Source organism: Megascapheus bottae, chromosome 1 (assembly GCF_031878675.1).
Source record: "Megascapheus bottae isolate mThoBot1 chromosome 1, mThoBot2.hap1, whole genome shotgun sequence".
Classification (NCBI taxonomy): Eukaryota; Metazoa; Chordata; class Mammalia; order Rodentia; family Geomyidae; genus Megascapheus; species Megascapheus bottae.
This window is the reverse complement of record NC_143509.1, coordinates 67410868-67423973: the sequence shown is the minus strand read 5'-3', so window position 1 is coordinate 67423973 and position 13106 is coordinate 67410868. Positions and strand designations below refer to the sequence as shown.

Sequence of the window (13106 nt, the reverse complement as noted above, 5' to 3'; positions counted from 1 at the left end):
AAGAAACCCCAGACTTGGGCAAAACCTTCCAATGGAATTGAAAAAAAGTATTAATAAAAATCTTCTGATAGCCGGGCCCAGTGGCACACACCTGTAATTCTAACTTCTCAGGAGGCTGAGATCTGAGGATCACAGTTCAAAGCCAGCCTGGGCATTAAAGTCCACGAGACTCTGTAATTAACCAAACAGGAAGTGGTATAGAGTGCTAGCCTTGAGCCCAGAAAGGCCTTCCAGTGAAGTTTAGAATAGAATAGACTACATCTGCTATAACAGTCACAGAATAGCAGTCACAGACTAGAAGTCCCTGCAGCCCTGTCCCAGGGCCTGCTTGAAACACACACACACACACACACACACAGCACACTCTGGTCTTCACAGAAAGGGAGGTGCAGCTATCTCCATGGACTGGGAAATGAACTTGAGATGAACTTGAGGGTCTGCCCGGTAAACTTGACAGCTCTTTTCTGGTGGGTGGTAGTGGTACAAGTACCGTCCAGGCCCAGGTTCCCGTGGTAAGTGACATCTTCCAGGTCATTCCTCAAGTGATGGCTGCCACTCCAAGATCAGCCATTCCTTGAAAGCAGGTGGCATCAAAAAGGCAGCCAGGAAGCCAGTGGATGGTTCCTTCATTCCAGTGTTCTAACATTTTACTGGAGGCTCTTAATTAACACCTTGTTTCTTAAAAAAAAAAAAAAAAAAAGAAATGTTTATATTTAGTAAGATGGAAACCAAGAATCAAATTTCATCCTCTTAATAGCCAATAGTAATGACACGGACCAAGATGCTAATTCTATTAAATAGTCAAGGAATCCCCACGTCAAAATTCCAATGAAACTGCACCTAAAAGAAAAAAATTGGAGCCCGGTTTGGGGGGAAGGGGGGATGGTTCAAACCTGTAATCTTAACTACTCAGGAGGCTGAGATCTGAGGATTATGGTTCAAAGCCACAAAAGAACCAGTGACTCACCTTGGGCTCTCCTAGCAGAGATTGACAATAGAACAAAATCTAGAGACATTAGGCCAAATATTATGACACTAAATGTAAGGACCTCCAGGATAAGGAAACAAAAGCCATATAATCAATGACTGTTGTCCTTAATGTACTATGTTATCTCTCATCTCTTTTGCCATCCCTTGGTTATCTCATGCTGCTACAATATTTCATCTTGTTATCTGATATATTTTATAAGTACTTAATTGGTTATTTGAAATTGGATAGGGAAGGGGGAAATCAAGATAAGTGGGGGGAGGGTGGGAGAGAAATGGGGACCATGTCACGAGAAAGGGTATCAATGTTTGTGAAGTTATGCACCTTCTATCTGGTGAATATAATGTAACCCTTCTATTAATCACAAAAAGAAAAAAGAGCCAGTGACTCTTATCTCCCATTAACCTCTAGAAAATGGGAAGTGGGGCTTGGTCAAGTGTAGAGTTGAAGAGCCCAGGCCTGAGTTCAAGCCCTATCCCTCTCTCTCTGTCTCTGTCTCTCTCTCTCTCTCTCTCTCTCTCTCTCTGTCTCTGTCTCTCTCTCACACACACACACTCTCTCAAAACTGTAGGGGCCCAGAGCGGTGACTCAGCCTGGTGGCTCATGCCTGTATTCTTGTGTAATCCTAATCCAAGTTACTCAGGAAGCTGAGGATAGATTCAAAGCCAGCCAGGGGCAAAAAGACCTTGAGACCCTAGGGCATTAAGGATGGTGAGACTCTTTATCTCCAATTTATCACTACAAAATGGAAGTGGGGCTGTGGCTCAAGGGGTAGGGCGTTAGCCTTGAGCTGAAGAGCTCAGGGACAATGCCCAGGCTCAGAGTTCAAGCCCCATGATTCACCAAAAACAAACAAACAAACAAACAAACAAACAAAAAACATGCTGTATATTCAGCCTGGTGCTGGTGGCTTCACACATGTAATCCTGGCAAGGCATAAGCTGGAGATCTCTGTGGATCATCGTTCAAAGCCAGCCCAGGCAGGGAAGTCTGTGAGATTCTTATCTCCAATTACCCACCAGAAAACCAGAAGTGGTGCTTTGTCACAATAGTACAGTGCTAGCCTTGAGAAACAAGAGAACAGGACAGCACCTAGGTCCTGACTTCAAGCTTCGGGCAGGGGAAAAAAAAATTAAATGCCTGCTTCTCGTCTTCTGGTAAACACTAGATAATTAATTACCTGTGAACACATTTGGGGCATAGCATATTGTCCTGCAGGTGTGGGGGTGGAAAGGTACAGGCCGGAATGAGGAAGAGAGCGCTGACTCTTCCTTTCTTCTCAGGCACCCAGACTTGTCCAGCGTGAAACCGCAGCTGAACCCAGCCTTCAGTATTTGCAGGCATACTTCGCCCATGGACCACACACCACTTGTCCCCTGCAGAAGAAGAGATTAAATGTCAACACACTGACTGGGTCTACAAGCTCACAGCAGGGTCCTGGCCAGTTCCGTACTGCCTTTCTCAGGTATCAGTCCCAACACAGGAACCCAGTACCCCAAATCATCTTCATTCTGTGTTCTTTTCTAGGGAAGTGGCTTATTCCAACTGAAACTTCTAAGAACAAAAGGAAACGTGCACAATACCTGACACATGACTGCAATCCTCTGTAAATCACCTTTATATGTAAGATTGAAAACCAAAACAAACTGTTAAGGTAGCCAGGCAGATAGAAGTGGGGCTGTGACTCAAGGGGTAGGGTGGTAGCCATGAGCTGAAGAGCTCAGGGACAACGCCCAGGCTGGGAATTCAAGTCCCACAACCAACAAAATGAATGAATGAATGAATGAAAATAATATAGACATGTGAAAGGGTATCAATGTATGTGAATTAATGCACCTTCTACCTGGCAAATATCATGTAACCCTTTTACCAAATACAATAAAAAAAAAAAAAAAAGAAAATAATATAGAAACCTCTGCCAAGCTGAGTGAATTAAACACAAAACAAAACTGGGAAGTGGTGCTGCGGCTCACGCCTGTAATCCTAGCTACTCAAGAGGCTGAGATTTGAGGATCAAGGTTTAAAGCCAGCCCAGGCACAAAAAGACCTGAGACGCTTATCTTCAATTAACTTCTAGAAAATGGGGAATGGGGCTTAGCTCAAGGGGTAGGGTGGTAGCCTTGAGCTCTAAGAGTTCAGGGACAGTGCCTAGGCCCAGAGTTCAAGCCCCAATACCCACAAAAAAACAAAAAAAGTTTATATTCATGGACAGCACCCAGGATCTCAGTTCAAGCCCCAAGACTGACCTAAAAGGAAAAAGCATGCATACATTTGCCTGCACATGTATACATACACACACACTCACACACACGTGCACGAGCTCACATGCACACACATTAAGGCAAAGTAGGTTTGGCCCCAGTGGTAAAGAGCCAGACGAGCAAAAAAGAAAGAAAAAGCCTTAAGAATGCAAGGTGCTAAGTTCAACCTCTGTACTAATACACAAGCAAACAACTTATTAAAGACAACTTATTAAAGATGATAGTACTGTGGATGCATCTCAGTGGTAGAACACTAGATTATTATATGTAAAGTAAATGACCTATGAGCTTATTACACACATCCAACAAAAAAAAATCAGACCATCTAATTAGGCACTGGTGGCTCACACATGCAATCCTAGCTACTCGGGAGGGTTAAGATCTGAGGATCATGACAGCAAGTCAGCCAGCATGGATATGAATTCCCTAAGACTGGCACCAAGGGAAAAAAATCAGAGTACCCTAAAAATTAAAAGGATCTCAGGGCCCGAGCACTGTCCTTGGGTTTTCTCAAGGCTAGAGCTCTCCTACTTGAGCCATAGAACCACTTACAGCTTTTTTCTAGGTATGTGGTACGGAGGAGTCGAACCCTGGTCTTCATGCTTGCTAGGTAAGCGCTCTACCACTAGGCCAAACTCCTGGCCCCTACATTCCCAATAATTCTTACAACATGCTAGCTATTTATTTATTGGTCACGGGGCTTGAACTCAGGGCCTGGGTACTGTCCCTCCGTTCTTTGGCTCAAGGGTAGTGTTGTACCACTTTAAGCCACAGCACCACTTCTGATTTTCTGGTGGTTAATTAAGAGTGTCATAGGCTGGGCTGGCTTTGAACTGTGATCCTCAGATCTCAGCCTCCAGTGTAGCAGGCTTGGGCCAATGGTGTCCAGCCAACATGGGGTTTGCTCTCTATTTTATACTTAGGAAACGGGATGTTTTTCTGTGCTAGCATTGGGACTTGAACTATCCCTTAGTTTTTTGTTTAATGCTGGTGCTCTACCATTTTGAGCCACACCACCAGTTTTGGTTTTTTGTTGGCTAACTGGAGGTAAGAATCCCACAGACTTTCCTATCTAGGCTGGCATCAAACCACAACCCCCAGAGTTCAGCCTCAAAGTATGCAGGATTATAGGCACGAACCATTGGTGCCTGGCTGTGGGGAAGCAGTTTCAAAGAACTTGCTGCTATCACTTCGTAGGTGGAGGAGACCCAGGACTCACACCTAAACAGTTGATTTTTAGATCTTGCCTTTACATTTCTTTTTTTTTTTTTTGGCAGTCCTGGGCTTGAGCTCAGGGCCTGAGCACTGTCCTTGGACTTTCTCAAGGCTAGAATTCTACGACTTGAGCCTCAGCACCACTTCCGGTTTTTTCTATATATGTGGTACCAAGGAATTGAACCTGGGTCTTCATGCATGCTAGGCAAGCACTTTAACCACTAGGCCAAATTTCCGGCCAGCCTTTACATTTCTTAAAGAAAGGAGAAGAAATGAGTGTACCGCTGTCCCTCTCAGTACCATCAACAATGGAGAAGGATGGTTTTCAAGATAGGATCTATACCATTCTCATTAGTGCCTGGGAAATCATGAGAAACTCAAGAATCTCAGCTTCTGCCCCCGCCTGCAATTAGAAAACAGAGAATGGGGTCTGGAAATAACTAGTCCGTGAGCTGACCCCTCCAATAGTTACTAGAAATCAAGGTTAACTGAACTCATTTCCTTATGAAAAAGACCAGAACTTCTCCAAGCAGGACTTACCAGGGGCTTCTTTGGGTGCCTCTGCCACCACTTCCTCCACATTCCCGACATTGGCTGCTATCCTGGACCAGGAAGCCAACACTGATTCAGGGGCCGGAGTGTTGACTACAGTGGTACTAACTTCTTCATAGAAATCTGGGGGGTTCTGAATGATAGCCAACTGCTCCTCAGTGACAGGGGGAACTTCAAGGGAACAAGTCCCCTCAGAACACAACTGCTTCTCTGATATTTGCTCCTGGTCCATGTTCTGTGATCTTTTGCGGATACTCTTAATCCTGGCCTCTTTTGCTGTGCTGGGAATATTCTGCAAATACTGCTAATATAGAAGATAATAAGAAGTTAAATGTTATCAAGTATATGGGCTCATGGGTTGAGGAAAGCCTGGTACAGTCACCAAGACTATTTTAAACAAGCAATATTAAACAATAAAATACATATTCCCCCCAGCTGCTAACAGATTGTAACTACTCTTGCACTGAGCAGGTTGCACTTGCTCCTAATCTCATTTAATCAGGAAGCTGTGAGCTCATGACTTTGAGATCTGGTAGAGCAATGAGTCTTCACCTTAAAAACAAGTTTCTTAAGGTGGGCGCAGTGGCTCACACCTGTAATCCTAGCTACTCAGGAGGCTTAGATCAGAGGATCTCAGTTTACAGCCAGCCCAGGCACTAAAGACCAAGAGACTCATCTCCAATGAATCACTAGAAAACCAGAAGCGGGGCTGAGGCTCAAGCCCAGGAGTAGGGCGGTAGCTTTGAGCTGAAGAGATAAGGAACAGCACCTAGGCTCAGAGTTCAAGCCCTATAAACCCCCCCGCCCCGCAAAAAAAAAAAAAAAAAGGTTCTTGGGGGCTGGGAGTTTGGCCTAGTGGCAGAGTGCTTGCCTAGCATGCACAAGGACCCAGGTTTGATTCCTTGGTACCAGCTACATAGAAAAAAATCGAAAGTGGTGCTGAGGTTCAAGTGGTAGAGCTCTAGCCTTGAGAAAGCTCAGTGCTTAAGCCCTGAGTTCAAGCCCGAGGTCTGGCTAAAAATTAAAAAAGAGTTTCCTGGGACTAGGAATGTGGTTTAGTGGTAGAGTGCTTGCCTAGCAAGCATGAAGCTCGAGTTTCATCTAGGTCAATTCATCAATATCATATACATAGAAAAAGCCAGAAGTGTTGTTATGGCTCAAATGGTAGAGTAAAAAGAAGCTCAGGGGCCTAGTGATAGAGTGCTTGACTAGCATGCATGAAGACCCAGGTTCCATTCCTCAGTACCACATACACAGAAAAAAGCTGGAAGTGGTGCTGTGGCTCAAGTGGTAGACCTTTAGCCTTGAGAAAAGTCTAAGGACAGTGCTCAGGCCGAGTTCAAGCCCCTCAACTGGCAAAAAAAAAAAAAAAAAAAAAAAGCTCAGGGACAGAGCCCAGGCTCCTTTAGGGTGGTGGTGGCTCATGCCTGTAATCCTAGCTACTCAGAAGGTGAGATGGGAAGATCACAGTTCAAGGCCATCTGAGGCAGGAAAACCCAGGAGACTCTTATTTCCAATTAGCCACTGCAAAACTGGAAGCAGAGCCATGGCTCAAAGTGGTAGAGTGCTAATCCTGAACAGAAAAGTTTTAGAACAGTGTAGTACAGGTCCTGAGTTAAAGCCCCATGGCCATTACCCACAACAACAAAAAGAAGTTACTCACCTGTTGATCTGGGTAAGCTTTCTGGCAAATTCGCTTATAAGCCTCTAATTTCTAAAAAAAAAAAAAAAAGAAAACGGTTAGTGGAAGGTAGGGCCTCCTCCTCCAGGGAGCAGGCCTCCCACCTGAGCCCTCACCGGTCCTTTGCTGCTGACTTTCAACTTTTGGCACCAGGCTCGCAAAATGTCTCTGTGGAGCAAGTTGACTGGAGGTAGTTCACGGGGTAGAGGAGGAATTGGGGTCTTCTTTTTAGGTGTCGGTGTCTTGCCTTCCTCGTCCTTCTTGGTGGAAGAAGAATCTAAAGAATGGGATAAAAAAAGGTAATCAGCTGGGTGCTTTGGCTCAAGCCTATAATCTTAGCTACTCAGTAAGCTGAGATCTGAGGATCTCTGTTCAAAGCCAGCCCAAACACTAAAGACTGTGAGACTCTTATTTCCAATTTCCCGAAAACTGGAAGTGGGGCTTGGCTCAAGGGTAGGAAGGTATCCTTGAGCTGAAGAGCACAAGGACAATGCCCAGGCCCAGGGGAAGGGTGGTAGCCTTGAGCTGAAGAGCTCAGGGACAGTGCCCAAGTTTAAGCCCCATGACCCACCCCCACCCCCAAATAAAAAGGTATTAACATTTGTGTGGCCTGAGATTTTCAAAAGTTTGATCAAGGATTTTTTCATACTCCAGCTCTCACGTTCAAAGAGTTATACAATAATAAATACCCAAAGATCAAAGAATTTCCAATAGGGCTAGAATTGTAACTTAGTGCTTGCCTAGCATGAATGAAGACCGATTCCTCAGTATCACATACACAGAAAAACCCAGAAGTGGTGCTGTGGCTCAAGTGGTAGAGGGCTAGCCTTGGGCAAAAGAAGCTAAGGAAGAGTGCTCAGGCCTTGAGCTCAGGCCTCGGGACTGGCCGAAAAACAAAATAAAACTTCCAAGCAATAGAAAATCTAAGGCTCAAAACTTCAAAATCTCAATTCTGCTTTTTAAAACTTCCCACAACTCACAAGCATTTGCTCCTTCGTGAAACATTCCATTCACAAAATCTAGGTTGATGTACAGGAAACATTTAAAGTTCTAGCAATGTTCAGAGATATTGGGGTTATACCTTAATTGAAGCGTGTTTGACTAATGTGTAACACACACATACATACACACACACCCAGAGAAACACACAAACTGTGCCTAATGGTATAGCAATTATCCTATGCAGCTGGGGGTAGTGACTCATGCCTGTAATCTTAGCTACTCAGGAGGCTGAGATCTGAGGATCCCCATTCAAAGCCAGCCTGGGCATGAAAGTCTGTGAGACTCTTATATCCGATTAATCCAGAAAACTAGAAGTGTCCTGTGGCTCAAAAGCTCAGGGACTGGTGCAGGCCTGAGCTGAATCCCCACAATGAACAACAACAAAAGAGTGGTGGGGGGTGGGGAGAAAACAATTATCACATGCAAATTATCAATGGCGGCCACAGCAGTCTTCATCCCCATCTTTTGTCAAGGTTAGGCCATATCTTCACTTACTTTCAGAACCAAGTATGTGGTCTGGAAGTTTAAGGACAGGAAAGGGATGTTTTTGCTTTGTCCGACTACAACAAAAAGTAGGCTGGGACTAATTTGGGCTTCAAAGGAAGTTCAGGAGAGTAGAAAGTAGAATGGAGAGACTTCTTTACTGTGTCTTCAAAAAAATTTCCCAAGTTTTTTTTTTTTTTTTTGGGGGGGGGGGTGATCTGTAGATATCTTAGCTGTGGCTGTCCACTCATTTACCTCGTTTTCTTCCTTTCGATGATGTTCTTCCCAATGATGTACTTGGTTGGTCTTCTTGCTTCAACTTCTTGTTTGACTGGGGACAGAGGAACTGGTTAGTTACTGCTCTAGTTTCTTCTGCTACAAGCTAACTCACATTGTCTCCAAGTAGCAGTAAGTGCACTTGGCTAGAGTGTGCAGTTCACTCTCAATAACTTTCAACCACTAGAAAACCAGAAGTGGTGCTGTGGCTCTAAGGGTAGGTCTGTAGCCTTGAGCTAAAGAGATCAGAGACAGCGCCCAGGCCCCATAGTCCAAGCCTCATGACTGGGGCGGGGGGGGGGGAGGGGGGGGGGTTGAAATGGAGGAAAAAAAAAAGAAAATAAAAAAAACTAAGGGCCTGATTACTGTTCCTTAGCATTTTAGCTCAAGGCTGGTGCTCTAGCACTTCAGCTATAGTTCCACTTTTAGATTTTTGCTGTTTAATTAACCTCCAATTAAACTTGGACTTCTCTACCTGTGCTGACTTCAGTTCACAATCCTCAGATCTCAACCTCCTGAGTAACTAAAATTACAGGTATGAGCCACTGGTGTCAAATCCATCCCTTTATTATCTATCTATCTATCTATCTATCTATCTATCTATCTATCTATCTATCTATCTTTTGCCAATCCTAGGGCATGAACTCAGGGCCTAAGTGATGTCCCTGAGCCTTTTTGGACTCAAGGGTAGGGCTCTAGCACTTAAGCCACAGCACCACTTCTACTGATCACACAATCCTCCCCCCACAAAAAGGTGGGATTTCCCCCCCTGGTACTGCAAATGTTCAGTCATGAGTTTACTGAATTAAAAGGAACAGAAGAGGTAATGGGGTAGGGAGCCAGTGGCTCACACCCATAATCCTAGCCACTCAGGAGACTGAGTGAGGATCGAGTCTGATAGGCTTTTTTTTAAACAGAAATAAAATTGCATGAGGCCTCTCTTTACTTTTAGAAGGTATACCTGTCTCTCTCACCTATAATTCTAGCTACTCAAAAAAGCTGAGATATGAAGATCAAGATTCCAAGCCAGCAGCCCCAGCATAAAAACTCATGGTATTCTTTTTTTCTTTTTTGAGGGGAGATGGGTCAGTCATGAAGCTTGAACTCATGGCCTGGGCACTATTGTGGAGATTTTTGCCCACAAGGTTGGTGCTTACACTCTGAACCACAGTGCCAGTTCCAGTTTTCTGGTGGTTAAATGGAGATAAGAATCTCACATTCCTGGGGCTGGGTGTTAGGCTTAGTGGTAGAGTAAATGCTTGGGTAGCATTTACAAACAGCAGACTTCGACACCTGGATACCACATACATAGAAAAAAGCCAGCAGTGGCTCAAGTGAAGTGGTAGAGCTCTAGCCTTGAGAAAGCCCAAGGACAGTGCTCAGGGCCTGAGTTCAAGCCCCAGATCTGGAAACATAAAAAAATAAATAAATAAAATCTCACATCCTTTTCTGCCTGGGCTGGCTTCAAACTCTGATCCCTGATCTCAGCTTCCTGAATAGCCACAATTACAAATGTCAGCCATTGGAGAGTCATATCTCCAATTAAGCAGCACCAGAAGTGTAGCTGTAGTTCCAATGAGAAGAACATCAACCTTGAGCAAAAAAAACTAAGGGACAACTGAACAAAAGGTAGAAGCTGAGTTCTCACCTCCTACCCCAAGGTTAAGGGCAAACAAGCTTGGGGGAATGTAAACACAAAGGCAATCTCAGGTCCAAGAATCACAAAGCTCAGCCCTTCCCCATCAACCCTCAGGGGTTGGGATGGAGACAGATTAACATATGTGTGGCACTTTTACATCTCTATTCCACTTCCACATTTATATTTAAACTTAAGATTTGCATAATCCTTTCACTAAGCCTTCACTTTTGTGCCTCACTGGGTTCCTAAAGTTAAAACAGGTAAATTATGACTACTTGTAAGATAGAGGAGTTTTTTTTTTGTTGTTTTGTTTTGTTTTTGGGGGAGGGGGTCAGTGCTGGGGCTTGAACTCAAGGCTTGGGAACCTGTCCTTGAGCTTTTTTTTTTCTGCTCAAGGCTTGCACTCTGCCACCTGAGCCACAACACCACTTCTGGCCTTTTCTGTGTATGTGGTACTGAGGAATTGAACCCAGGGCTTCATACATGCTAGGCAAGCACTATACCAGTAAGCCACATTATCAGCCTGCTTTGCTTTTCTCTTAGCCTGTTTTCCTGGGTATGAGAACCCTGGTTTATTGTATTCTTAGCAAAGAAAAGGGAGCAGTGAGTCCTTTTGGTACCAAGCCTCAGCTCAACCACCCCCTCCAAAAAGCTCATTGCAGTGAGCTGGTGACTCATTGCCTGTAATCCTAGATACTGAGGAGGCTTAGATCTGAGGTTGAGATTTGATGCCAGACTTGGCAAGAAGAAAAGAACTTGAGACTTTTATCTTCAGTTAACCACCAAGATTTTGGAAATGGAGCTTTGGTTCAAGTGGTAGGGCACCAGTGAAAAGGCTGCTTCCAAGCCCTGAGTTCAAGTCCTAGTAATGGCAGAGGGGGAAAAAAGCCTCTGTAAACACACACACACACACACACACACACACACACACACACACACAGTTGGAAGTGAAGCTGTGTCTCAAGTGGCAGAGCACTAACCCTAAGCAAAAACTTTCTGAGACAGAGCCTGGGCCTTGAGCTGGAGCCCCAAGACACCAACAAAAATAAATTTAAAAAAATCCCCCCAGGGTGGGGGGTGGGGGGAGGGTAATGGGTACCAAGACATGTGAAAGGGTATCAATGTATGTGAATTAATGCACCTTTTATCTGGCAAATATCATGTAACCCTTTTATTAATTACAATAAAAATACAAAAAAAAAATCCCCCAAAACGTTCCTTCAAAATCACAACAGAAACCCACCACAGCAGAGACCCGTATTTTCGTCTTCTCTGTCCTAGCAGAGGTAGCTTGAGGTTTGTTGGGGGGGAGGAGTGTTCGGGTGCTGGGGATGGAAACCAGGGCCTAGTTCAGGCCAGGAAGCACTACCCGTATGCGACTTTCCTTCCCAGTCCTCTCTTGCACTGGGAACCCCTCCCCATTCCCATCCCCAAGAAAGATCTAGTGAGGTCAAGAGCAGAGAGACCCCAAGACCCACGATGACAGAGAACAACCCACCACCACGGTACTTACCTCCTTGCTTCTACTGTTCTCCATGCTCAGTCAAGAAGTTGGAAGGGTTAAAAAGGTTTCCCGGCTTCCAAATGGCCCCCAGCCTAAGAGCCTCCTTGGAGAAATCTCCTCCCACTTCCTGTGGCTCCTACCTTCTTTCCCTCCCCTCCCCCTCTCCGCCCCCTCCGCCCACCCCGCCCCCGCCCCCACAGCTCCTGCAGGTTACAATTCTGGGCTGACTTCCTTACCAGCCTGGGGTGGGAATTCTTAAAACCATTCTGGGCCCTCTTCTGTGCACTTTTGGAACCGTTTATCCAAGCTGTGGTTCCACAGGACGGTGGGAGGTTGAACACTTAGCGTGTGTCCAAAGCCAAAAGCAAAAGTTGCTTCTGAAAAGGATATGGGAGAGGATCTAATGGTGGAACTTAGAAAAACCATAAAATTCAAGCTCTTCTGTACGGGGAGCATTCCATTTTCATGAATTTCAGATTCAATCATTTCATTATCTATCTGTCTGTCTGTGTATCTATCTATCTATCTGTCATGGTGCTTTACCACTTGAGCCACATACCCACATCCATCTTTTTGCTGCTCAATTGTAGGTTAAAGTCCCAGGGCCTTTGCTGTCAGGGTGAGCTTTGAACTTCAAACCTCTGATCTCAGCCTCTTTAATTAGTTTATTGTGCAGGATATGGAACTCTGAGGACTCTGCCTCTTGCCCAGGAAATTCCATCTTAACTTTTTATTTATTTATTATTGTTATTATTATTGGGTTTTTTTTTTTTGGTTGGTTGGTTGCTCATGGGGCTTGAACTTGGACTGGGCGCTGTCCCTGAGCTCTTCAGCTCAAGGCTACTACCCTACTCCTTAAGCCACAGTGCCACTTAGCGTTTTCTAGTGCTTAATTGAATATAAGTCTCATGGACTATTGTGCGGGGACTGGATTTGAACTGTAATCCTCAGAGCTCAGCCTCCAGAGTAGCTAGGATTAGCTGCAAGCTATTCATTATATATATATTATATATATATATATATTTTTTGTTTGTTTGTTTGTTTTTGCTAGTCCTGGGGCTTGAACTTAGGGCCTAGGCACTATCCTTGGGCATTCTCAAGGCTAGCATTCTACCACTTGAGCCACAGCACCACTTCTGGCTTTTTCCCCACAAGTATTCGGCACTGAGGAATCAAACCCTGGGCTTCCTGCATACTAGGCAAGCACTCTATCACTAGATCACACTCTTGGTCTCACTATATATATTAGTTTTGCCAGTCCTGGGGCTTAAACTCAGACCTGAGCACTGTCCTTGGGCTTTCTCAAGGCTAGATCTCTACCATTTAAGCCACAGCATCACTTCCAGCTTTTTCTATATATGTGGTACTGAGGAATCGAACCCGGGTCTTCATGAATGCTAGGCAAGGACTCTACCACTAGGCCAAATTCCCAGCCCTCATAATAATTTGTAAAGGTTTTAGTCTTTTTTATGTATCAAATTCTATTTTTAATAACTCTGTTATCA

General features: G+C 44.6%; 1 protein-coding gene across 2 annotated transcripts; it reads right to left on the bottom strand.

Annotated features, from left to right (window-relative positions):
- Positions 1-339: 339 nt before the first annotated feature.
- On the bottom strand, positions 340-11686 carry Dppa4 (developmental pluripotency associated 4). 2 transcript variants are annotated; one of them, XM_090332383.1, is made up of 7 exons: positions 11611-11686; positions 8438-8513; positions 6814-6974; positions 6680-6730; positions 5005-5320; positions 2169-2364; positions 340-678 (listed from the first exon to the last, which is right to left on the bottom strand). In XM_090332383.1, exons 1-7 carry the CDS (start codon positions 11632-11634, stop codon positions 648-650), a joined length of 855 nt encoding a protein of 284 aa, XP_090188509.1. In that variant the 5' UTR covers positions 11635-11686; the 3' UTR covers positions 340-647. The 2 variants fall into 2 exon arrangements, with proteins under 2 accessions (XP_090188509.1, XP_090188515.1); XM_090332389.1 differs by having other exon boundaries at positions 5005-5317.
- Between the last annotated feature and the right edge of the window lie 1420 nt (positions 11687-13106).